Source organism: Muscardinus avellanarius, assembly GCF_963383645.1.
Source record: "Muscardinus avellanarius genome assembly, chromosome: 6".
NCBI classification, from domain to species: domain Eukaryota; kingdom Metazoa; phylum Chordata; class Mammalia; order Rodentia; family Gliridae; genus Muscardinus; species Muscardinus avellanarius.
In genome coordinates, this window is record NC_137791.1 from 25,253,507 (window position 1) to 25,278,909 (window position 25,403).

General features: G+C 42.6%; 1 protein-coding gene across 4 annotated transcripts in view; it reads left to right on the forward strand.

Moving 5' to 3' along the window:
* Positions 1–25,403, forward strand: part of TMEM131L (transmembrane 131 like) — a gene marked incomplete at both ends in the record, with an annotated part of 190,820 nt that overhangs the window by 97,844 nt on the left and 67,573 nt on the right. For all 4 annotated transcript variants that reach the window (XM_080697376.1, XM_080697378.1, XM_080697377.1 and 1 more), the window contains 3 exons: positions 4,457–4,580; positions 5,850–5,966; positions 7,615–7,725. In XM_080697376.1, the coding sequence (XP_080553502.1) occupies positions 4,457–4,580; positions 5,850–5,966; positions 7,615–7,725 (352 nt within the window). The remainder of the gene's footprint in view (positions 1–4,456; positions 4,581–5,849; positions 5,967–7,614; positions 7,726–25,403) is intronic.

Sequence of the window (25,403 nt, forward strand, 5' to 3'; positions counted from 1 at the left end):
ACTCTGTTTCCTGAATGCAGAATATGTCAGCATTCAAAAGACAAAGCTGCACAGGAGTAGTTTTGTGTTGGAGGTGAGGAGCCCTGCTTGTTGTGGGGGGCGGGGCCCAACGCTTCAATTTCATGAGCAGCTCTTTTGAGTTAGAAGCCGAGTGAGGTGGGTGAAATGCTTGGTGATGGCAGTGCTCCTCCTGGGGTTGGGGGGAGATCTCCCATGGGCCTCCTTGTTCCAGCTACACCCCAGCCCTGTTTTGTGTATTTATTTTTATTTTGAAGTAGGGTCTCGCTAGATTGATGAGAGTCTCACAGTTTCTGAGGCTGTCCTTGAACCTGCAATCCTCCTGTCTCAGCCTCCCAAGTACTGGGATTATAGGTGTGCTCTTTAAAAGAGATTCTATGACAGGAAAGAAGAAAACATCGTGAAGAGGGTTTGCTCTCTTCCCAAGATTTTAAGTGTCTGCTTTTAAAAAAATTACTGTATTTTTATTCCTAGGTAAAGGAATATATTAGCTGAATTTATAACAATGTAGCTGATAATGTAAGTAAGCTGAATTGATTGATTCTGGGGACTGAACCCAGGGGCATTCTACCAGTGAGCTATATACATTGCCCTTTTAATGTTTTATTTATCTATTGTTTGGTGCTGGGGATTCAACTCAGGGGTATTCTCCAAGTTACATCCCTATCCCTTTTTATTTTTATTAAAAAGGCTGTCTCAGCCTCCCTAGTACTAGGATTATCGTGGTGTGCCGCCATGCCTGGCCTATTTTTTTATTTTGAAACAGAGTTTTGCTAAGTTCCCAAGGCTGTCCAGTATATTTAGTCACATAAAATATGTCCAGTAGCAAGCGGGGTGTGGCGGTGCACATTTGTAATCCCAGATTTTGGGAGGCTGAGACGGGAGGATCACAGTTCCTGGACAGCCTCAGCTACTACCAATTCGTGGACAGCCTCAGCTACTATTTAGTGAGGTCCTTTGCAACTCAATGAAACTCAGTTTCAAAATAAAGAGTGAAAAATAGACCTGGGGGTGGGGTAGTGTAGCTTGAAGGTAGAATCTTCCTGGGATCCATCCCTAGTACCACACACACACACAAAAAAATGTCTAGTAACATAAAAATCAGTAATAAAAAAAAATTCACATGAGTATGTGTATATATTAGCTGCGTTTCTTTTAGTTGGCCCTATACATTTATTGCTGGTCCTGATAGCTAGAAACATGTTGGAAGAATGTTTAAAGTCTTGGGTTTTAACGGATTACTGACTTTGAGAGTTGAGTCACCTTTAGATGGCTCAGTTATGTTTATGTGGCACTTGCTTGTTTTCAAAGTGTAGTCACTTCTCTTGTCATTGAGTTTCACGGCAGGCTTGGCAGGATAACGCAGGAGGCATTATCAGAGAATGTGGGCGTCTTTCTCAAATGTCGGTGTCTGAGCCCGTGCCACCAGTGTGTTCATACGGCTGTTGCTGGGTAGTACAGCTTGCCCAAGGTCATTTCACTGCTTCCAAGCTCGCACTCACCATGCCATTTTTCCTACTAGTGAGATGCAAGCCACGATGGGGTAGGAATACCATATCTTGGTGAAGTTAAAAAAAAAAAAATCTCAGTAAGAGCAAACTGAAGTCCAAATGTGAACACATAAACGGAGTCAGATATTACCTTAGTTCTACCGAGTGACATGATTTATAGTCATTAGAATAAAACCTTTGCCAGAAAATTCCCATTTCTCTGCTGCCCAGCTCTTTCGTGCCCTTGTGCGGTTCACGTCCTCCGGCAGACCCTGTCTCTTTGCATAGTTTGGCTTTCCTCTCGGATGCAGGATCCAGACCGTGTTGCTCAGTGGCCTTCTGCCTGCTTCTTAGGACTTATTTAAGGGTTAATATTCTGCCAGTCCCAAGATTAAAAGTGTTAATATTCATTAAGACATTTAATCATTTTTTTGTAGTATTAAATTAAGAGTATCCTCTAGTAGTCATCAATGAAGAATATTCATATCCTCCTAACACTTTTAAAAATAGAGTTAAAAAAAGTAGAATAAAAATAGCACAGCGGCAGTGGGGTTTTGGCTTGCGTTCCCCCTCTTGGAGGGTTCAGGATGCCATCACGGAGTTCTGTTTTGTGGTCATTTCTCAGTCGTATTTTCTAATGTGTTTTTCTGGTAGAGATTTTCATTCTTTGAAACCGGAAATCTTATGTTTCAGTTATGTGAATAGTATATATAAAACTTTCAGGAAAAATATTAATAACTTTTCTGATTAACTTATGTTATTAAAACCTAAACCCATCAAAGTCTTTATTGATTTAATTTAATTGCAGGAAGAAAGGCAAATATGAACCCAATACCCTGAGGTAGGACTTTCTGAAGTGACCCTTTATGATCGCGAAAAAATCCATTTTTAAAGTTGTATTATCGCTGGGCGTTGTGGCACATGCTTGTAATCCCAGCATTCAGGAGGCTGAGACAGGAGGATCCTGGTTCACGGACAGCCTCGGCTACTTGTAGTGAGGCCCTTTGCCTGTTTCAAAATAAAGAATACAAAATAGGGCAGGGGTGTAGCTCGGAGGTTGAATGCCTCTGGGTTCCATCCCCAGACTGCCCCCCACCCAAAGTTGCATTATCTAAGAACATTAAAAGAATCAAGATTTTAATCATATAGATGTGCTTTTTATTTTTAACTGGAGGTAGACTTATGTTTAAAATGCACATTGAATACATTAAATCTTTTATTAAAACTAGTGATTAAGCCGGGCGTGGTGGCGCATGCTTGTAATCCCCATGCTTGGGAGGTGAAGACAGGAGGGTTCATAGTCAGCCTCGCTGGCTTAAGAGACCCTGTTTCCAAATAAATAAAAAATATAAAATAGGTCTGGGAGTGTAGCCCGGAGGTAGAAGGGCTTCCAGGAACCCAAGTACCACCAAAAAAAAAAAAAACCCCAAAAAACAAAACAAAAATAACAAAAAACCCCTAGTGATTAAAAGTAGGGAGTGAAAGAAGAAAAATTCCATGGATTTGATGTTGGTAGTAATATAGTATTTTGGCAATCCCATTGTATATGGGATAAACATCAAACATTCATTTTTTCCAAAGCACACATTTTGAATTTTAAAGAAATCAGAATATAGTAAGAGAAAGGGCGCATACTGAATGAGTGTTATACTAAGTTGGAGCATAGTTTTCTTTCCAAGATATACATATTTGGGTCTCTGTCACTTGGGATATTAAAATTGATAGCTGTAGCCAGGCGTGGTGGCGCACGCTTGCAATCCCAGCATTTGAGAGGCTGAGACTGGAGGATTGCAGTTTGCAGACAGCCTCAGCTACTTAGTGAGGCCCTTTGCAACTTAGTGAGACCCTGTTTCAAAATAAAGAATAAAAAATTGGGCAGAGGGTGTAGCTCAGAGGTTGAATGCCCCTGGGTTCCATCCTCAGACCTGCAAAAAAATAAAAATAAAAATAAATGAATAAATCAAATTGAAAGCTGTGGATTTTTTGCTGGCTCTCTTGCAGCAAACTGAACTAGTCGGTTTGGTGTCGGGTAGGAGGAATCAGTTAAGGGTTAAGGGAGAGGGTGTGTGATGGGCAGGTCCATGCAGCGAGGCCAGAGACCCCTCCTGACCTTTGTAGCTCCCTCGTCAGCGCCCCAGGCCCTTGTCAGTGAGCGTAGCAGGTTGGTGGAGGGGTTTGGAACTGTGTAACCTCTCTGTAGGTGCCTGTCTCTGGGAGGAGGAACCATAGCTTTCGTCAGAGGTTTTGAAAGATGCATAATTTAAATGGATAAGAACCGCTTCTACAAAGTGCTGTAGGGTTTTCAGTTTTCTTAGAATGGCTGTAAAGCAACAAATATGTTTCCTTTTATAAAAACCTAATACATTCTCTCTGCGAGTTGAAAATACAGTTCCTAAAAAGGTCCCTTTAAATTTATTACTCAGAAAACCAACCCTAAGAAAATAGGTTCTTTAAAAAAAATGAATAGTCTCTTATCTAAGCATACTTTCATTTCAGTGAAATACACTAGACAGAGAAATGTTAGTATATATCAAAATGTGTGTGTGTGTGTGTGTGTGTGTGTGTGTGTGTGTGTGTGTGTTTGTGTTTTAAATAAGCATATAATGGCCTAGATCAGTTGAATTCTTCCAACACAGAAACCAACATGGTATTTCTGTGGGTTGGCTTAAGTCTTTCAAAAGAAAGTTTTGTTTTTATATTTTTTAAGATTGAGGATTTATTACTGACATGATTTGATTATTGTTACTTTTAACTCTACAGTGATCATCAACAACCTTCTTGATTTAAAAGTGTTGGGCTGGGAGTGGGGCTAAGCATAGAGTATGCTCTTTGCACATACAAGGTTCAGCACGGTGTCGGGGGCTGCGTGTATATAAAAATATAAATCCATATATATGATATTGAGGACCACATAGTAAGTTGCCTTCTCTCTCTGTTTGCCCTCCTAGGTTCCTGGGACATCCTGCAGCAAAGATTCTCCATGCCTACAACCCTAGCAGGGACAGCGAGGTGGTGGTGAACTCCGTGTTTCCAGCTGCTAGACATTTTCATGTGCCTCCTGTTCACTGCAGGGTGAGAGCCGATTGCTCCTGGAGATCGCCCTGCGGCAGCCCGCCAGCTTCCCTTGCTTTCTTTGGCCTCAAGTTTTAGCTCTCTGCTCCCCGTCTCCCCTTTCTCTGCTACCTGAACTTCTTCCTTCTGTGTGTGTTTGCTTTAGCGTGTATTTTTTTTCATTTTGGTGGCTCTGGATACCTAGTATCCAGAAAAAATAAGTTTCAAGACCCCAGGTAGTGATGGATGTATGTTTAATATGACTTTATCGTAGTTTAAAAAAGTTTATATTATTTGTCTTGAAATGCTAAAAATGCTGAGGCATTTAGTAATAATAATACAAGTTTATAGTCATGACCTATCCCACCTCTCAAACCTACTAAGAAAATTAGGACTTCCTTCTAAATGCAAGGCTAAAAGGCAGGGATGCTTCCTTACGATGCCGACACTTTAACACCGAGCTCAATAACCTAGCCTTCTAATAGTTTTTTAATGGTCTTTAACTTTTAATGAAGATCCTAGTCCAGCAGTTACTTGTGTTTTACTTATTTTGCTCACTGGGTATGAGGTTATGAACAAAATAGTGGAACTAAAGAAACATTGCAAGGGAAGCCCAGTGTATAGTATATGACAGTCTGACCAGGTAAACATTGTCCCTGATTTTCATCACACATTGACACGTTTGTACTTTAGTCATTCTCTATATTTAAGCAGAGAGAGAGAATTATGTTAAGGACAGTTGAACATGTGGACATGGAAGAGGAGGAAAGGAGAGATGCAGGACCTATAGCATGAAACTAAAGTGAAAGTATAGCCAGGTGCAGTGGCATACACCTTCAATCCCAGTACTCACGAGGCAGGGGATCACAGGTTCGAGACCAGCCTCAGCAAGTTAGGGAGACTTTCAGCAATCTAGCAAGACCAGGTTTCAGAATAGAAACTTAAAAGGGTTGGGGGGGTATATCTTGGAAGTAGAACGCCCATGGGTTCAATCCCTAGTAACACACACACACACACACACACACACACACACACACACACACTAAAATATAGATAAAAAACAAAATGAAGTGAGAATATTTGGCTAGTATTTTGCTCTAAGTCCATAGTATGTTTTTAGATTATTGGATGTTAGTCCGTTTAGGGATTTTCAGGGATTCCTGGTTCTGATAAATCGAGGTTGCAGAATATGCAAATATCTGGTAGCAGAAATGATCAAAAAGAAAGTCTCAGAAAGACAGTTTATCAGAAGAGGCCATTCCAAATGGCTAATTAGCATCTCTCTTTCAGGTGATTCCTGCAATGGGGAAAACTTCCTTCAGAATTATTTTCTTACCTACTGAAGAAGGAAGCATTGAAAGTTCTTTATTTATTAATACCTCTTCATATGGAGTGCTTAACTATCATGTAAGTTACTTTTCTTTTGCCACATAATTTGGTTATTAACAGTGGTCTGGGTATTTTAAAAAATACCTTGGGGATCTTTGCCACCTGGCTTTATGTATTAAAATATAAGCTTGTCGGTGATGTTTAAGTCACCCACGTTCCCGCTTCTGCCTCACAAGTCACGGTGACTGTGGTACAAACCACAGGGCTGTCACCCGCCATGCGTCTTTGGAGGGTGCTCCGAACAGAACAAGGAAACGTACTATATGAAGGTTTCTAGTACAGAGTACACCAGGCTCTCGCCTCCGCAGCAGGTCAGGGAGGGAGCTATGAGGACAACGTGGGGTTCTCCTGTCTCCCTGCTGGGCCCAGGAGTCCTTCAGGCCAGGAGACCTCGGTTTCTGCTTGGAGGTCCGTTCCCAGGGAGAACAGTGTTCAAACCCTTTTGTGTGAAGGTTCTTGGAAGGGTGTGTGAAGAGTCTCGTTGGTGTCCACAAAAATAGGAATCTTCACCATACGTACGGTGCCTGTGATATCAGTAACAGCATCAACTAACTTAAGTATGAGTATCAGTTGTTTCTGTGGTTATGTCTTACTGAATTTCATTAAAAATGTGGACTTACATCAGAAGAGTCGTCTACTGGTGTGAAGATTCGTTACAGTGAGGAACGTTCCAACTTAAGTATACCATACATTGTGTGTTTTATACACAAAGATAAATATAATAGTTGGATTAATAATCTTAAAGGCCATGGTGATGAATATAGAGGTCCTCTGAGAGGTATTTTATCATTATGGCAAATGTGGTTAATTAATTAATTTATTAATTTATTGCTGTACTGGGGATTGAACCGGGGTATTACACCTCTGAGCCATACCCCCAGGCTGATTTTTTTTTTTTTTTTTTTTTTTTTTTTTGGTGGTACTGAGGGTGGAACCCAGGGGCTTTCTACCTCTGGGCTATACCCCCAGACCTATTTTATATTTTATTTGGAATCAGGGTCTCACTAAGTTGTTGAGAGCCTCACTAAGTAGCTGAGGCTGGCTTCAAACCTGTGGGATCCTCCTGTCTCAGTTTCCCAAGTGCAGTGATTACAAGCGTGCGCCACCACGCCCGGCTCCCACTCTGATTTTTTATTCTTTATTTTTATTTATTTATTTTTGTGTGTGTGGTACTGGGGGTGGAACCCAGGAGCTTTTCTACCTCTGGGCTATAGTCCTAGACCTATTTTATACTTTATTTGGAAACAGGGTCTCACTAAGTTGCTGAGAGCCTTACTAAGTAGGGGAGGTTGGCTTTGAACCTGTGCGATCCTCCTGTCTCAGCCTCCCAAGTGCTGGGATTACAAAAGTGTGCCACCATGCCCGGCTATTCTTTAGTTTTGAAACAGGGTCTCACAGAGTTGTGGAGGGCCTCACTAAGTAGTTGAGGCTGTCTTCTAACCCAGATCCTCCTGTCTCAGCCTCCCAAGCACTGGGATTACAAGCGTGCACCACCACACCCTACCAAATGTGTTTTATAAGTGGAGAAAGAATGGGGTGGGATCTGGGGGAAAGCTCACTAACTGCTGTGTGCATGTATGTCCCTATTACTCTGAACTTTATTATAATGTGTGATTAAAAGTGTATAAAAATACTAACAGAAGGGGACGTCTTTCTCTTTCTCTAGGTATCTGGAATTGGCACTCGCAGCGTTCCTACAGAAGGCTCTGCAGAGCGTCTACCAAACGCCTATTTCCTGCTGCCACAGGTCCAGAGCATTCGGCTTTCACAAACACAGGTCATTGTAGTAGATTTACTTTGCATAAACTTCTCTCATTTATATGTACTTAGCAGAGTATGTTCAGGTCTTTTTATTACTGAGATTTAGGGCATTACTATTTTCTGCTTCTTTTGAAAAGTCTTGAAATATAGAAAGAATATGTGTATGTAAAGTATTAATGGGATCACATATTTCTTCTCCTCCTCCGCTTTTTTCTTCTTCGTGGTGCTGGGGATCAAACCCAGGGCCTTGTACAAGCTAAACTGCTTTACCACTGAACTGTACTCCCGACTCATACATACTGTTTAGTGGCTTGTATAGCCGGTATTGATAATCGATAATTTGCTTAATCTTACTATTGGTCATTGGAAATGTCTCTTGGTTTTCACTATAATTACCATTAGACCATTTTCCTAAGTTCCTTTTGTATCTTTTGTTTCCTTGAAGTGTATCATAGAGAGGAACAATTCTGTAGTTAGACTAAGAGCTGTTTTATAGAGCTTGTTAAATGTTTCTAGTGGCTTTTCAGGAAGACAGAACCACCCTGGTCACCAGTAGTGATGTGTTTCCCAGGGTGTCTTACTGTTTTTTCTTCTCCCTGCTTCTAGACCTGCCTGGATAGGACTTAATCTGAAGAGACATTTGTAATCTTTTAGTAGATATGTAATGATGACCCTAAGATTCTTTAAACATGCCTTTTATTAATAACTTATAGAGTTAGCCACTTTTCTCCTTTGAGTATCTATATTTTCTTGTAATTATGGGTAACTTTTGGAAATGGAAAAACTCCCAGCCAGGCAAGGTGGCACATGCCTGGAATCCCAGTACTTGGCAAGCTGAGGCAGCATCACAGGTTCAAGGCTACCCTCAGCTACTTAGTGAGGTCCTCCCAATTTAGTGAGATCCTGTTTCAAAATAAAGAATAAAATAGGGCTGGGGTTGTAGCTCAGAGGTAGAATGCCTCTGTGTTCAATCTCTAATACTGCAAAAAAAAACCCAAAAAAACCTCTCAAACTCTAATGTATTATGAACCTTTCTTTCTGGTTCACAAATAAAGAAATTACTTAGTTGTTCATATCAGTACCTGGGCTTCTTTCTATTTCTTCAATTTTATTGGGCCTCTTGTTATGTGCCAGGCCTTAGAACTTACATTCTTTTGGGGGAGATAGACAAAATCAATTTAGCTGTCATGTAATGTACAGGGGATTTGTCACCAAAGAAATCATTATTTAGGGGCTTTAAATTTTAGTAAAATTGAATGGTCCATCCCCCCCGGGGGGTCTTAGGGAAGATCTTTTTATTTTTTGAGGTGGGGGTCTCACTGTGTTGCCCAGGCTAACCTTGAACTCCTGGGCGATCCTCCTGCCTCAGCCTCCTGAGTAACTGGGATTACAGGCATGTGCCACCACACTAGGCTTAAGATTTCTTTTAATTCACAAATATGCATTTGGTGTGAGTCCAAAAGCCAGCAGGCATATATTAAGAAGTTGTAAGCAGAAATTTAATGTGATCTGACTTATATGTTTGGATAGGAGCTGGAAAGGGCTAGAGTAAGTTTACTTTGCATGTGCTGGCTGTATGGCCTACAGCAGGTGGGCATTTTAAACCTTATTTTTGGGAAAGGGGGTAGCTGAGAATGGCCAGGGTTCTCTGGTGATGGAAGTTGGGGCTTCTGAACACCAGATGCCGTGTTGGCGGTGTCTACCTATCAAGTAGAGATGGGCATTCATAGCCTTAGTTAATGCGGTCAATATAAGGATGTTGAAATGAAGGGGGAGGAACTGGCCCTCCAGAACTGGCTCGGAGCCCCCCAGACCCTGGCTCTCCTGTGCCGTTCCCTCGCTCTCCACTGACTTCATGCTGGCCTCCCGCTGTGCGTGCTCACCAGCCGTTTCCCCTTCTGCCCAGGTTCTTTGTGTCTGCAGTTTCCTCAGACTCCTGTACCCTTTTCTTGAAATTCCCCCTTGCTTTCTCAGCACAGGCTTGAGTTCTTTTGTTAGACTGCTGGGGAACTGTGGTCCTTCCTCATAGAACACTTACCTCCGTTAGTGAGCCACAGCCTCACTCCAGGAAAACAGGCCATCTGATTGGCTCTCCGCGCTCCTTGGGCTTCACCCAGCAGGCTGTGGCCGAGAGAAGGTCGGGGCCCCCAGGCTGCCCCGTGGCTCTCTGGAGGGGAGCAGGTTCCTGTTGTCCCCTGCCCTGCGGCCTGCCTGGCTGGTGACTTGGCTTCTTGATCCTCTTTTATATTTTAGCAGTTACACGTTGAGCACCCCTAATCCAAAAATCTGAAATTTGAAGTGCTCTAAATTCCAGTACTTTGAGTACTGATGTGAGGAGGTTATGCCTGACCTCACATGAGGGATCACAGCCAGGACACAGGTGCACTCAAAATATTATATGAAAACACCTTTGGACCATCAGCATAAGGTGTTCAGGAGACAGAAATGAATTTTATGTTCTTTTTAAAAAATTTTTTTATTGGTGCATTGTAGTCGTACATCTTAATGGAGTACAAGATGGTAGAGGCATATACACACACACATCACCCAATTCCCACCCCAATTCCTTCCCCATCTCTCCTTCTCATGTTTGGCTTAATGATTTTTGGCTCCTAATCTTATGATACCGCATCATGTATGTGCAAGTATTAAAACGTCTGAAAAAAAGCCCCAACCTGCAGGACATCTGGATCTTGAGATGAGAGAAATCCAACCTGCACCAAACCCTCACATTTGTACTTTATTTATTTAATTTTTTTTAAACAGTCTTTCTAAGATATAATTTATATACCCACCCCTTTAAAGGGTGCCTGTCGGTGGTTTTTAGTGTATTTCTTGTGCAGCACTGTCTAAGCTTGGAGCATCTACACTGACTCAGCCTCTGGCAGCCGCTAGTCTGTTTCTGTCTCTGTGGATTTGTCTCTTCTGGACAGTTCATATAAAGGAAATGTGTGGTCTTTTGTGATTAGCTTTCAGCCATGTCTTCCATTCCTTTTTTTTTGCCCTAAAATATATCATTGTGTGGATATCTCATATCTTGTTTAATCATTCATTGACTGTGGGTAGGCATTTGGGGCTACGAACTTTTGTTTGTAGATTTGTGTGGACATATCTTTTTCTGTCCTCTTGGGTACATACCGAGGAGCAGAATTTTGCTGGGCGGTACATTTTTAGGAGCTGTTGAACCACTTTCTAAAGTGCTTATTACATCATTTTACAATCCCACTAAAAATGTGTGAGGATCCCGCTTTTCCCACAACTTTGTCAGCACTTGTTATCGTCTGTTTTGTTTGTTGTGCTGAGGATTGAGCTCAGGGCCATACACATCCTGGGCAAACACTCTACCACTGAGCTACAAGCCCAAGCCCAAGTTTTCCTTTTTTTTTTTTTCTTTTAAGATAATGTTCAATTTTTTTGTTTGATCATTTGTTAGAAACTAGTATTTAAAAGTCCCAAAATGAATTTTCAAGTGTTTTCCAAGGCTTGCTACTTCTAAAAACAAAACTTAAACCTAAGAAATAATGATGGCATTCTTTTTGGTTTTTTTGGGTCTGGGGATGGAACCCGGGGGCATTCATCCTTCGAGCTATACCCCCTTCCCTATTTTCTATTCTCTAATTTGAAACCTGGTCTCACTGAGTTGCAAAGGACCTCACGAAGTAGCTGAGGCTGTCCACAAACTGCAATCCTCTGGTCTCAGCCTCCCAAATGCTGGGTTACAAGCGTGTGCCACCACGCCCGGCTATGATGGCTTTCTTAAAAAAATCTCCCTAATGTTTCTGCATTTAAATGGCATACCTATCTGTGTTTCTTTTTTTGGGGGGGTGGTGGTACTGGAGTTCCTGGAAACCCTTCTACTTCCGGGCTACACTCCTAGATCTATTTTTTAATATTTTTATTTGGAAACGGTCTCAAGCCAGCGTGGCTGGCTTCGAACCTGCGCGATCCTCCTGTCTCCGCCTCCCAAGCACGGGAATTACAAGTGTGCACCACCACGCCTGGCCTCTTACCGTGTTTTAAATGACTGTAAGGTTGTCAACTATGCTTCTCAAAAAAGAAATCCTTCATTTCAAATACTGTCTCTCTCAGGTCTTTTACTTTCTGCTGTGGCAAAGAACTCATCATCTGGGGGAAGGAAGGCGGGTTCAAGAGATTGGGAACCCCAGTAGGGGCTGGAGAGTATATTCAATACTCAAAGTAGAACTATCCCTTCTCCATTAGAGCGCTGGAAAGTTTGTCTGACAGAAACCTAAAGTGAGAGAAGGTTAGACAGAAATAAATACATCAACTTTTCTTTACCTTGTCTCCTTAGTTCCACATGAGGAAAAATAACTTTATTTTGTTTAGGAATAAAACTTGAAGTTGAGCAGGGCATGGTGGCGCACACTTTTAATCCCAGCATTCGAGAAGCTGAAACTGGAGGATCATGGTTCGAGGACAGCTTCAGCTACTTAGTAAGGCTCCCTGCAACTTAATGAGACCCTGTTTCAAAATAAAGAATAAAAAAAAATAGGGCAGGAGGGTGTAGCTTGAAGGTCGAATGCCCCTGGGTTCCATCCCCAAACCTGCCCCCCCAAAAAAAACAAAGAACAAAACAAAACAAAAAAAAGCAAAAAAGGAAAACCAACCAAACAACAAAAAAAACCCTTGAAGTTGAGAGAGGAAATAAAATTGTTTTATGTGTGCTAGTTGAATTGTTATGAAAAACAGAATAGTAATTTTAAAATATTTTCAGTGAAACCATAGGATCATATAGTTTTTAGATGTTTTTGTGTGCGTGGGTAAAAATACATGCTGTTATATGTTCAGGTCTGCCTTGCATTTAGGTCTAGAAAGAATTGAATCTTAGAAATGGACTGGCTTAAAAAATATAGGCAGAAGGACAAAAAGTATCTCTGAACATAAGTAGCCTGGAAGGTGAAGGCTCCAAGAGGTGCAGGTGCTGACGTGTTTCTATAAACGAGAGCTCAGAGGCGGATGCAGGGTAGGGACGCTCTGTGACACGGTGGGCGCATCTCAGGAAGTGGCAGATGCTCTGCATGTGGTTCAGTAGGGATGTGTGGTCCAAAAGGCATTTTTAAGAGGGTTAGGAGCTATCTGTTTCAAAACTTGAAAGCTATTTGAGTTGTCAAAATAATCCCTGAAGATGTCAGAATTTTTCCCACTGCAAACCCAGCGGAGTTCATGGTGAGAAAGGAATTTGAATAAAGAAAGTGAGCGTGCATCTTAATGCAGGTTGTGATGCACGAGCAGTTCCCACCTCTGCAACTCAAACGCAAGGCAGGGAAAAGGTTGTGCTCATACCACAGGGGCTTCGATCAGTGCTGGACCTGCGTGCTCAGAGGAATGCCAGCGACGACTGACTCGCCCGGAGGCTAGCTTTCTAGTGTGTGCGTGTGTTCGCACATCTGGGGGTTGTTTGTACTGACATTTTGTAGCTGCTCAGTTAACATGGGTTAGTATTAATGAATGAAAGTTGCCATTCCTATATATCTAAGAACAAACAGGCAGCCCTTGTTATATAAGATTATCAAATATAAAATCTACAGGGTTTCAAGATTTTAGAGGGATTGCTATAGAAAGATCAATCTTAATGGGGAGTTAGAGTTACACAAAAGACATTCTCCAACTTCAGGTTGCTTCAGCATAAAACTTGCCCATATGGGAAAGTAAGCAATGACCCAAGATAGAGGGGCCCATTGAAGTCCTTAGATGGGGACTATTGCTGGTCACCCCTCATTCTTAAAATTGTTTCCTGAAGTTACAACTCTTATAGCTTGCTTCAGATGACCTTCTGTGGATATGTAGAACCTACAACAATTAGTCCTATTCTTTCTTAAGCTGTCAAAAGATTTGGAGAGCTGTGCTAAAAATCATGTTTTAAATACACTTTCAAATATCATGGGGCCTGGCATGGTGGCACACGCAGTACTTGGGAGGCTGAAACAGGTGGATAACAGGTTCAAGGCCAGCTTCAGCTACTTAGTGAGGCCCTCTGCATCTTGGTGAGATCCTGTTTGAAAATAAAAAAATAGGACTGGAGGTGTAGCTCGGAGATCGAAAGCCCCTAGGTTCAATCCCCAGTACTGCAAAAACAAAACAAAACATCTTGGGTGTTTTCCTGGGACACAAGCTGGAGGGAAAATTATGAATCATTTGTGTGCAGTCAGAAAGCCAGATTTCTAAGTCTGTTTGATTCAAGCTCATGAAGTTCCTGCCCCCAGCAGCACCGCCTCCTGCTGGAAGGGAGCCTAGAGCCCTAGCAGGAGGCCTAATGTAAAGCTGAGGAGTGTCCTTCCTAATGTGTCCTTAGGATGTGTTCGATATTTCGTCCACCTTTTCTGGAAGAGCAGATAAGTGGGAGAATGGTCAAATGAAATAAAGTTGTTTTATCTGATCCTATTTTTATTCATAAAGTGAAAGCAGTGTTAATATATATGATATACATTGTGATTACTTCTGGCCTCTTAACTATGCACAATCCCTAAGCCTAATATCCCAAATTATTTTTCAGATCAACAAAAATTGTTCATCTTGTAAAGTGAATTAGGGTGCCAGAAAATAATTTTTAAAAACATCTTATTTTTCTGTGTAGTATGGGCTAATTTTGTCCTTTTTGGTTTTGTTTATTAACCCGTTCTTATCTGATTTTTGCATTTTTTTCTGTACAGTTCGGTTGGATTAAGTGACTTACCCTCTTCTGAACATCTCTCTCTCTCTCTCTCTCTCTCTCTCTCTCTCTCACCCCCCCACCTCTCGTATGGATTGAGCTCAGAGGCATTCTACCTTGGATCTGTACCCCCAGTACCCCCAGATCTTTTTTAAATTTTTGTTTTGAAACAGGGTCTTATTAGGTTGCTGAGAGTGTCGCTGAGTTGCTGAGGTTGCCCTTGGACCTAGGTTCCTCCTCCCAAGTGCTGGGATTACAGATGTGCACCACCACATCTTGGCCCCCATTTTTAAAAACAGGGATCATTGGGTTCAGTGGAGAGGAGGGTGTACATTTCATTTTCTTTGCTACAGATGTGGATCTGCTACTGAGAAGAAAGTAGGTCAGAATGTTCTTCCCTTTCCCCTGTGCTGTAGCATTAAGAACTGGTGCCCTTGAGAGGTGATTAGGACAGAGCCCTTGTGAATGGTGTTAATGCCAGTAATGAAAGAGGCCCAGGGGAGCGCCTTCGCTCCTTCTGCTGCGTGACAGGTCTCTGAGGAACAGGCCCTCACCAGAGACTGCATTTCCTGCTGCCTTGACCTTGGACTTCTCTGCCTACACAACTGTGGACGGCAGAGTTCTGTTGTTTATGAATTACACAGTTCAAGGTGTTTTGTGGTTGTAGCCCAAATAGATCGAGACAGTAGGGAGCCGTGAGGAGTTGAGACTCTTCTTTTCTTTCTAAACCTTTTCTTTTGATCTTTCTGCTCCATTGTTTTAACCTTCATAAAGACAGAGTTCCTGGCAGGTGAGAGGCCAGCGTGCCGTGAACTGCGTGAGAGTTGGAGGTCCCTCTGTGTTTGCTGCAGTCTTGTCATTATTTGCCTCCTGGGTTCCTTTCCAGTATTCTTTCTCCACTCCAGTCCACGTCATCCTGCTGTTGCTGTTGCTGCTGCCGCCTTTATCGCGTTACTTCCCAGGTCGCAGGATTAGCCAATAAGCCCAGGTTGCTCAGGTTAGGAAACAAGTCTCTTGGTAAGCTGGGTCCAGCATCTCTCCAGCCCCAGAGCTTCCTTCTTCTTCTGAACTCTTACCAGCGTCCCCCACATAAGCTTTTAGGCCATTCCGTTATCCTTCTGATTCCATCCTTCAGATTCCATTCTTCAAGACCCAGCTCTGTATCAGCCCCTCTAGAACCACCCCAGGTCCCCAGGCAAGCCTGTGCCTTGGTCCACACCCTGCTGTCACGCAGCATCTGGCCTTGCCCCTCTCCTCTGCTTTCTAGGAGAGTCTCTCAGACAAGCCTGCTTCTTTTTCATTTTTATAACCTCCGTAACAACTCTTGTGCTCAATGCATTGGAGACCCCCAGAGTTTTAAATAGTTAGATGAGTCAATGGGACTATGAGTTGAAATCTCCATATAGCCTGTCTACCCGTTACAACATCTAAGATTTATGGAAGTTCACCTTTTCATCATATCAGCCAGTTTGACCTTTAGCAGATTTGTTACCAGGGCAAGCGGTGGTATTATTATTGTTGCTATTGTTGTTATTATTGTTATTATTATAGAAATTGTCGAATGGACTTGGAGTTTGTTACTTGGTGGAGGTCAGGAGCAGAGCCAAGGTGGGCAGTGCTAGCTCATGGGCATTAACTTTTCCTCAAACACAGTCAGTGTCCTAATGATGCTTATGTCCATGGATTTAGTCATTCACAGTCCAGGAAAGATAATTGCAAATGAAATGCTCTTTGCTACATTTTTATTGTGGCTAAAAACATGAAGGCCCCACATTAGAAAAAGGATTAGGTATATTTGAGTTATCATCATGGCAAATATTTAGTTCTTCCCAGTGGTACTGAGGATGTGCGTGTGGAAAGGTCTGACAGGCAGCAGGGCCTGGGAAGAAAGGGCTGCATGCGGTCACTACTTGGACACGTGGTAGGATGCATTTGGGTTAGGCTTACAAGAAAGAAGGCAAGGAGCTTAATTTTTTTAACTTTTTAAAAATAATTGTTGGGTCTAAGCTGTTGAGATTTGAGGGAGTATTTCAGTCATTTGTGCAAAAGAAAATACTCAAAACTGCCATTTTTTTTTCCTCAGAATCAGTATAGGTCACTAGTAGTATAAGTCACTAGAATAGGTCATGGCAGTATAGGTCACTAGCCGTGGCTTGTCTCTGAGAGATTAAAAATAATTTAAATTATTGTTAATGGGATTATTGTGAAATGATGTTATTTAAAGTATAATTATAAGACAATATGTAATTGTAAGACAATATGGAAAACCCAGAGAAGTCTTAAAGTTAGAGGAAAGTCTGTTACACACATTTCTACCAAGTGAAAGGGGTGTGTATGTGTGTGTGCATGTGAGAGAGAAAACAGGGTCATGGTATTGAGTTGTTTGTTGTCTAGAAGATTATCTCTTCAGAATGTTCTGTGATTATAAGAACTTATAATGAGATTTTTTTTTTTTTTTTTTGGTGGTACTGGGGTTCCTGGAAGCCCTTCTATCTCCGGGCTACACTCCCAGACCTATTTTTACATTTTTATTTGGAAACAGGGTCTCCTAAGCCAGCGCGCGCGGCTAGCTTCGAACCTGCGCGATCCTCCTGTCTCTGCCTCCCAAGCGCGGGGATTACAAGCGTGCGCCACCACGCCCGGCAGAACTTATAATGAGATTCTAAGAAAATATGGAAAGCCCAGAGAAATGGAAAATAGTGGCGGGTGGGGAAAAGGAGGTTGAATTTGATCATTGCATGCTAAATGCATGAATGGGAGGGAATATCACAAAACCTCATTAATATGTCCAGTTAATACATTTTTAATAGAAACTGAGGTAAACCCCAAGGCCACAGTCACACGTGGCAAAGGTGACCATCACTAGTATTTTGTTGTCTTCTTTCTGTAGTTGTTCTAATTTGTACGTGTGGATGGAGGAGTCTTCCTTCTACCACGGGATCGTGTTGCTGGATTGTGTAAGGAGAGATTATCTTTGGATATTGCATGTGATATCTAATACGTTCCAGTCCAGGAGTTTTTGACCTTTTAAAACTGGCACGGCCTTTGCTTTTGGTGCGTGATGCCAGGCCCTTGTGCATGCCAGGGACAGGTGTTTGGCAGCGGCCTGCCTGGAGCCTGCCAGGTTGCGGGAGGTGCTGGAGTTGTTACCTGCTGTTTGCCCTCATAGGTGCTGATCTCCACTAATTAAATGTGGCGGTCAGGAAGGGAAACTGTAAAATCAATGTGAAGGAGGAGGACAGGGAACGTGTTTTCAATCATAGTTTCACAAGGAGATATGGAAAGGGGCTCATTTCTCCCTAACAAGTAAGCTGCAGGAGTCTGATGTAGGATTTGAAGAGGGAAAATCGAGCCCAGAAACCTGTGTATACATGCTGTCCAGCTTTCCTGATCTTCTTCTGTAGTTAATTACTTGGATGCACAATTTACTGTGATAGCTGAGAATTCCTACAAATGTGAGTGACCATGCATTCCGGAACTTTTCTTTGCATCAGAAAGGAAGTCATCTGGTCTTTTTTTGTGTGTGTATGTGGTACTGAGGGTGGAACCCAGGGGCTTTTCTACCTCCAGGCTATCCTCCCAGACCTATTTTTATACTTTATTTGGAAACAGGGTCTCACTAAGTTACCGAGAGCCTCACTAAGTAGCTGAGGCTGGCTTTGAACCTGTGCGATCCTCCTGTCTCAGCCTCCGAAGTGCTGGGATTACAAGTGTGCACCACCACGCCCGGCTCATCTGATCTTTTTAACATGAAAATGATAGGTTGTCAAACTCCAGGAAATGTTTACTATAGGTCAGATGAATATATACTATTCCTTATTTTCCCTATCAACCTGCCTTTGAATATAATTTTTTTTAAAAAGAAATACTGCTTACCTGTTGAAAAAATTTTGATTATAGCTTCATGTGAGAATGATCTCATGGGATGGGGCAAGGAAGGTGGAAGAAAGGAAGGTAGCTTGGTGAGTGCTCTAGAAAGACGAGGACCAGGCTTGGCTGGGGGCTTTCTTCTCTTGTCCTTCATTTCTGTTTGTTTCTTTAAAATATCTGTGCATTTTTTTTGGGGGGGGCTATAATGACTAGTTTTCCAATCCCCATTTTAGCTTGCCCGCCCTTCCTTCCTTCCTTCCTTCCTTCCTTCCTTCCTTCCTTCCTTCCTTCCTTCCTTTCTCTCTCTGTTTCTCTTTCTCTCCTTCCTTCCTTCCTTTCTTCCTTCCCTCCCTCCTTCCCTCCTTCCCTCCCAACCTGGGAAAATTGGCTAGCTTTTTGCTGAAAACCTTGAGAAGTCTCTAAAGTAGCAAGTATAGTTTGCTTATCCCTAAGCTGAAATGAAAGTCTAACCCACAATGATCCCAAATGTGAATGTTTTTTAATCCTGGCAGGATGCCTACAAGTAGAAAATCCCATACCTGACTGTATGTGACAGGTTGCCGTTAAAATGCAGAGACACACAAGTATAAAATTACCTTCAGCCGAAGCGTACAAAGTATATTTGAAGCACATGTGAATTTCTTCTTAAACTTGGGTCCCACCCCCCAAGATATCTCATTGTGTAAATATAAATATTCCAGTCTGAAAAAAAAAAAGTGAAATCTGAAGCACTTCTTGTTCCAAGCACTTTAGATAAGGGCTACTCAAGCTGTGTATAAGACGGAAAGTTCTTGCTTTTATACACATATGGATATATATTATTTTATTTACTAGATCATGAGCTCTAACAGGAATCATTCTCTCAGCAATATTTTTTTCCTATTGCCCAGCCAAATATGACAATATCATGTAATAAATTAATTGACAATTGACTAATCGAATAAATGAATTCATTGATGATAATTGAAGGAATAAATCTTTAAGAGGGAAAAATTATATGCTGTTTATGAAATTATAAGACAGCTCGTTGGACTTATAAACATTATGTTAGAATATTCTGGAAGCTTTTGTTAGAAGACAATACTTCTCTTTCTGACAAAGTTCTGAACCAATGGGTATATAAGAAATGTGTTAGAGAACTACAGCCACCTTTCTATTACTGATAAGCCATGTTCTCCTGTGTCCGTTGAGGTACGAGCTCGTGGTACTGCCTCCCTTTCCCCACGTTAGATTCTGGGGCCACCGGGAGGGGCCTGTGAGTCTGAAGGACAAACACCCTTAGCCAGGGGAGAGAGAAGGGCGAGCACCTCCTCCAGTAGCCCCAGCCCACCCTCCCTAGCAGGAATCTGCAGCCCACTGGCTAGGCATCCCTCTCTGCCCCGGGGAACGGAGGCTTGGGGTGAAAGAATGGGAGTGGTAGGGGTAAGGGAATCCTTTTCTTGTAATGTGCCTCAGTCTTTGTGCCTTGCCACAGTGAGCCTGCCTGTCACTAAGCCAGAGGAGGCCGGCTGGCTCCCAGCAGCCCTGCTGCCCACCACATGCCCTGGGCCTGCTCCTCCTCCCCCAGCCAGCCACACCCTGGGCCTTTGCTGGTCCCCCTCGGGCTGCTGGCGGGCACTGTTGAGTTCGCCCCCTGAACGCTCTGAAATGGATTAGGTAAATTCACTATTAATCTGCTCCAACAAGGCCACACTCTACGCCAGGGTGACGGTTCACTATCCTCTGCTTCCCTGGCTCTCCAGCTGTGATATCCAGCACAGCTCATTAGAGCTTTTATGATGGGATCAAGGCACAGTGTTAAGATTCTGCAGTAAAGCATACCAGCATGCAGGGATGCCTGTCACATAGATGCAGAGAGGGAGTGAGGGAGAGGACCCATCCCCATGCCTCGCCACCGGGAGTGAGCTTGCTTCTGAGCCACCTTGTGGCTTGGTTTATCAGTAAAATAGGTAGTAATAGCCCTTCCATGGAGGATTGCTATAGCTATTGAGTAAGTTAATTCACATAAAGAGCTGAGAACCAATGCCCAACACATAGCTAAAATGTGATCATCTAACTCTTAAGAGAAGTTTTGAATATAAACCCTCTCTTATGAGATTCTCAGGGAGTTATTTAAAATTCAGATTCAGCCCTGGCAAGACATGAAAGCTCAAGGCCATAAGCCCATATCAAGTTGTCTTGGCCCTGAGTTAACATTCTAAGACGTGGAGCCCTTCCTTGTTTTCTCTGTCTTAGCCAGGGAGGGGCTCCAAACCTGTGTGCAGCTGGGGGCCCCCAGCAGCTCCAGGTAGGCCTACTCTCACCAGAACGGGCATGGCTTCCCCAGGGCTCCAGAAGTTAGAATAGTTAATAGGAAGACTCTCAAGTCTCATGAGTACCAGAATGCCCCCAGATGTCAGCATCAACCTCACATCCACCCAATTTGGAAAACATGCTCCCCCACCTCACACACTAATTCTAAGCAAAGTTCTGTTTCTAATACTTCATGTTTGTCATTGAGGAAAGGAGGATAGGATACCATTTGCTCAGAGTCCAGGACCCGTGGCATATAACACTCAGCAGCGAGCTAATTTGGGCGCTTTGGGGTTGGGGAAGAGCCCCTATACAGACTCTCTCCTTTTTCAAGAACTGGCACCAGGGGCACCGGCCTTGCCTGGAGCTTAGAACTGTTATTAGTGTTTTTTTTTAAAGGCTCCAGCAAGGACAAAGGTTTCTCTCTTCCATTTCAACACTTTCTCAGTTCAAGCCTGGAATATCTTCTCTTTTTCATTTAATCCAGCCTTCAAGGATTCCTGTTCTGTTTCTACTTCCATGTTCCCTTTTTCTTTCCTCTTGTGGTAAAATATACACTACGCAAAGTTTATCATTGTGGCATTCAGCACATTCCTGTTGTCATAAAGCCACCCCCTCTGTCCATCTCCAGAACTTTCTCCTCTTGCAGAACTGAGTTCCACAAGTGTTAAGCACTGAGTCCCGTCCCCCTTCCTCCAGCCCCTGCCGCCCACGGCTCTGCAGACTTGACTCCTGTTCCTCAGACAAGTGGGCACGCAGTGTCTACCCTTTTGTTTCTGACTTTCTTTAGGTAGCATGTTGCTTTCAGGGTTCATCTGTATTATAGCTTGTATCAAAATTTTACTCTATGTTTACTGTGTTTTCTTTATCCATTGAAGGACATTGGAATTATTCGGTATTTAAACTATTGTGGATAATGGTGCTATGCACATTTGTACACAAATATCTGCTCAAAGCCCTGGTAGCACTTTTGAGTATATAATTAGAAGTTCAGTTGCTAAATTATATGGTCATTTTCTATTTATTCATTTATTTTGTAATAGGGATTGAACCCAGGGGCATTCTACCCCAAGCTACATTCCAGTCTTTTTTAGTCATGCATTTATTTACAAACCTCATGAAGCCTATTCATTCATTCATTCATTCATTCAGGTTTTGAAACAGAGTCTTGCTTGCTAAGTTGCTGAGGCTAGCTTCGAGCTTGGAGTCCTCCTGCCTCTCAAGTACTGGGATTATGGCATGTGCCACTGCACCCATGTTTTATCTTTTGAGGAGGCACATGCTGTTTCCCACCACACCGCCTTTCTTTTGTAGCCTAAGCCTTGCCATGGCTGTGTCTATGTAAGTAGGAGCTGTGCCCATGTTGGTCAAGGTCAGCTTCTGGCAGCCTGCATCACAAAGCTTAACCTTTTGCTAAGCCAGACCTGCAGATCCCCTGGCCTTTTGCTCATAGCCAGCGTCACCCAATTGTATAAAAATAGTCCTTTGCCTTTGGACAAAGCCACTGTATGCTGCATGACCTGCCAAGTTGAAAATCCCACACGGCTGTCCTGAACCTGCACGCCTACTTCGTAGTGGTTAGAAGCTGATTATTTACCCACGCGTAAAAACTAAGGTGCTTTACAACGCGGGCCACTTGCCCCTGATTCTATCAAGTCGCATTAGCTAAAGAGTAAACTTACACTCCAGATTGTGTTTCATCTGTCTCTTAGGGTTTTTGGCACATTTTTGGGGGGAGGGGCAAGGTGCCGCAACAAATACATTGTGTGTGTGTGTGTGTGTGTGTGTGTGTGTGTGTGTGTTGTGTGGGAACCAATTGTGAAATAAGACCAAAAGAATTTGAAATGTTTCAGGGGAGAAGAAAAAAAAATCTCTTCTCTTAGAAACCAAAGGAATGGGGAAAAGGCGTTTCCTTCTAACAACTTTAATATGGAAAAATGCTCCCACATTTATTGTGGAATTTCAGTAAATGCATTAATTGTGAACAATGAAATAAAAACAAAAACTCGCCTTCATATACCTACTCTGTGCCAGTGTGTGTGTGCGTGTGTGTGTGTGTGTGTGTGTGTGTGTGTGTGTGTACGTGCACGCGTGTGTGTGTGTGTGTGCGCGCGCGCGCGCGTGTTTCTCAGTGCCCACAATATCGTACTCGGTACCACTGCAGTTTTTGAGTGGAAGCTTCATCTTGGGGTGGGAAGGAGCGGCCCTCAGGGCTTGCGGCCGGGTTTGGCCTTGAATCTGTGGTGACCACAAAGCCACTGCTGCCTTTTCTAAAATGATGTGGAAAAGGAAAAATGATCCCCATGTGCAACGATCATTTTTTCCTTAAAACAAAACCAAAAGCCTCATTCCAATCAGTTCCTAGGTTTTGGCAAATGTGTCTGGAGTGGGTCTGGCCACAGAGGTAAGTTTTCTGTCAGTGGCTAGTGCGTGGGGACGGGGTGGTGGTGTGGGTTGGAACAACTGCTGCCTCATCTCAGGCTGAACCCGCCTGCGCCTGCTAGTAACAGCTGAGCCCGTCTGTCACACGGGGAGCACTCAGCCAGGAGTTGGGCTGTAGAGCCGAGTGCCATGTGGAGGGAAGCGCCTGTGCGTACGTGTGCAAGGCCGTTTGCTGCGGGGATCGCGTGGACAGCCCGGGGCCATGCGTGAGCCGCCGGCCCCACAGCGTGCAAAATCCGTTCCCGTTGACACCTGTGTTGGCATAAGAGTTTATAACGACCTCTGAACCTCACCATTCACAGCTGTGGAAGGGCAAAGGATCTGAGCAAAGTAGAATTGAAGGTTGGGTTTTTCCTAAGTAATTTATATTTCACAAGTTATATTTCTTAAATGAGTATGTGGCGACCACCTTGAACACTATATTTCAAGTGGCTTGTTCATTCTGCTGGATTAATATAGTGGAGATTCCTGAGTAACTGCCATATTGATGGGGCTTTAGCACCTCTGTTTTCTTGGCTGTTGTATCATAGCTCGGTATGATTTCCAAAAGTGCGTCTCCATGTTGATGAGTTTACAGGACTTTAATACTTAAGTACTGACGTCTGCATTAAAAGATCTGCTGTGTGCATATACATTTTTTTTATATTTTCCAGCTAACTAGTCCCAGGACCTTTGATGAGTCATTTAATCCCTTCATGCTATATTTCCCCAAGTAGCTTCTAAAAGAGATCACCATAGGCTTTATATGAAAATAACTAAGAAAATGTATTATGAATTAATTTGTTAATGTGGGAGATTTCAAAAATAGAGAATTAGGCTTTTGTTTGTTTTTCTTGTATAGCCTATCCAGACACTCTATAATGTGCTTAGTCAAGTTCTTTCAGGGAAAATTTGTAATCCCAGCCTCTGTGGTTGCTCCAAATGGGGTGTGTGTGTGTGTGTGTGTGTGTGTGTGTGTGTGTGAGTGTTACTGGGGATTATACCCAGGGGCATCCTACTTCCAAGCTGCAGCCATCCAGCCCTTCTCTCTCCCTCCTCTTTCTTTCAACAGAGCCTCACTAGGTTACTGGTCTTTATGTTGCCAAAGCTGTCCTCCAACCTGCACTCCTTCTCTCTCATCCTCCTAAGTACCGGCATCACAGGCATATATATGCCACATGCCCACTGTCTGGTTTCTTTTGTAAAGTTAAGATTGCTATGACTTTGTTCTTTTGAGAAAGAAAGACACATACGTTTAAATTTCCCTTAGAAAAATCAGCGTCTGGTTAGAGCAGGTCGGAGGTGCTAGAACTCCCCCTTGTGGGATTCTGAAATATGTTGCATAGCAAAAGAAACAAAGGACAGGTTGAGCATCCCTGACTGAAAATCTAAAATTCCAAATGCTCTAAAATCAGAGACTTTGAGACCCAGAACGATACTACAAGTCTGATGGTTTTGTGTACACAAATTTTGTTTTATTAGCAAAATTGACTTTTAAAAATTATCTCCGGGCCATGTATATACACGAAACAGGTGAATCTTGTGTTTAGATTTGGGTCTTATCCACCAGAGATATTATTATGTATATGGATATATTTCATGATCTAAAAAATTCCAAATATTTCTGCTTCTAAGCATTTTTAATAAGGTATACATAATCTGTAGTAGTTTCTTTTTTATTTTTATTTTTTTGTGGTACCAAGGATGGGACCCAGGGGCATTCTACTTCTGAGCTATACCCCCAACCCCATTATTTAGTCATTTATTTATTTATTTATTTATTTAGTATTGTTTTGGTGGTATTGGGATTCCTGGAAACCCTTCTACCTCCGGGTTACACTCCCAGACCTATTTTTATACTTTTTAAATTTGGAAACAGTCTCTTAAACCATTGTGGCTGGCTTCGAACATGGGATCCTCCTGTCTTCACCTCCCAAGCACGGGGATTATAAGCGTGCGCCACCATGCCCGGCTGTCTTTTTATTTTTTAAAACAGGGTCTCATTGAGTTGCGAAGAGCTTCACTAAGTAGCTTAGGCTGTACACCAACCACGATCTTCTGGTCTCTGCCTCCCGAATGCTCCGAATACAAGTGTGTGCCACCACGCCCGGCTGGAGTGGTTTATTTTGATGCTTTTCTCTAATAGAAGAGTCTTGCCTAAAATGGTTAATGTATAAATTCATCCATGTAAAAATTTACCAAAAACAACATTAAAGCTTTAAATCATACAAATCACTGAAAATAGACCTTGAATTGTGTTCAAAATAATAATTTTGAACTTTTAGCATTATTCTTCCATTCAAGGAAATATTTTAGAAAAGAGAAACAGTTGCAGATTTCTTTTTAAAAATCTTAATTATTGCCAGGCGTGGTGGCGCACGCTTGTAATCCCCATGCTCAGTAGGTGGAGACAGGAGGATTGAGCAGGTTCGAAGCCACCT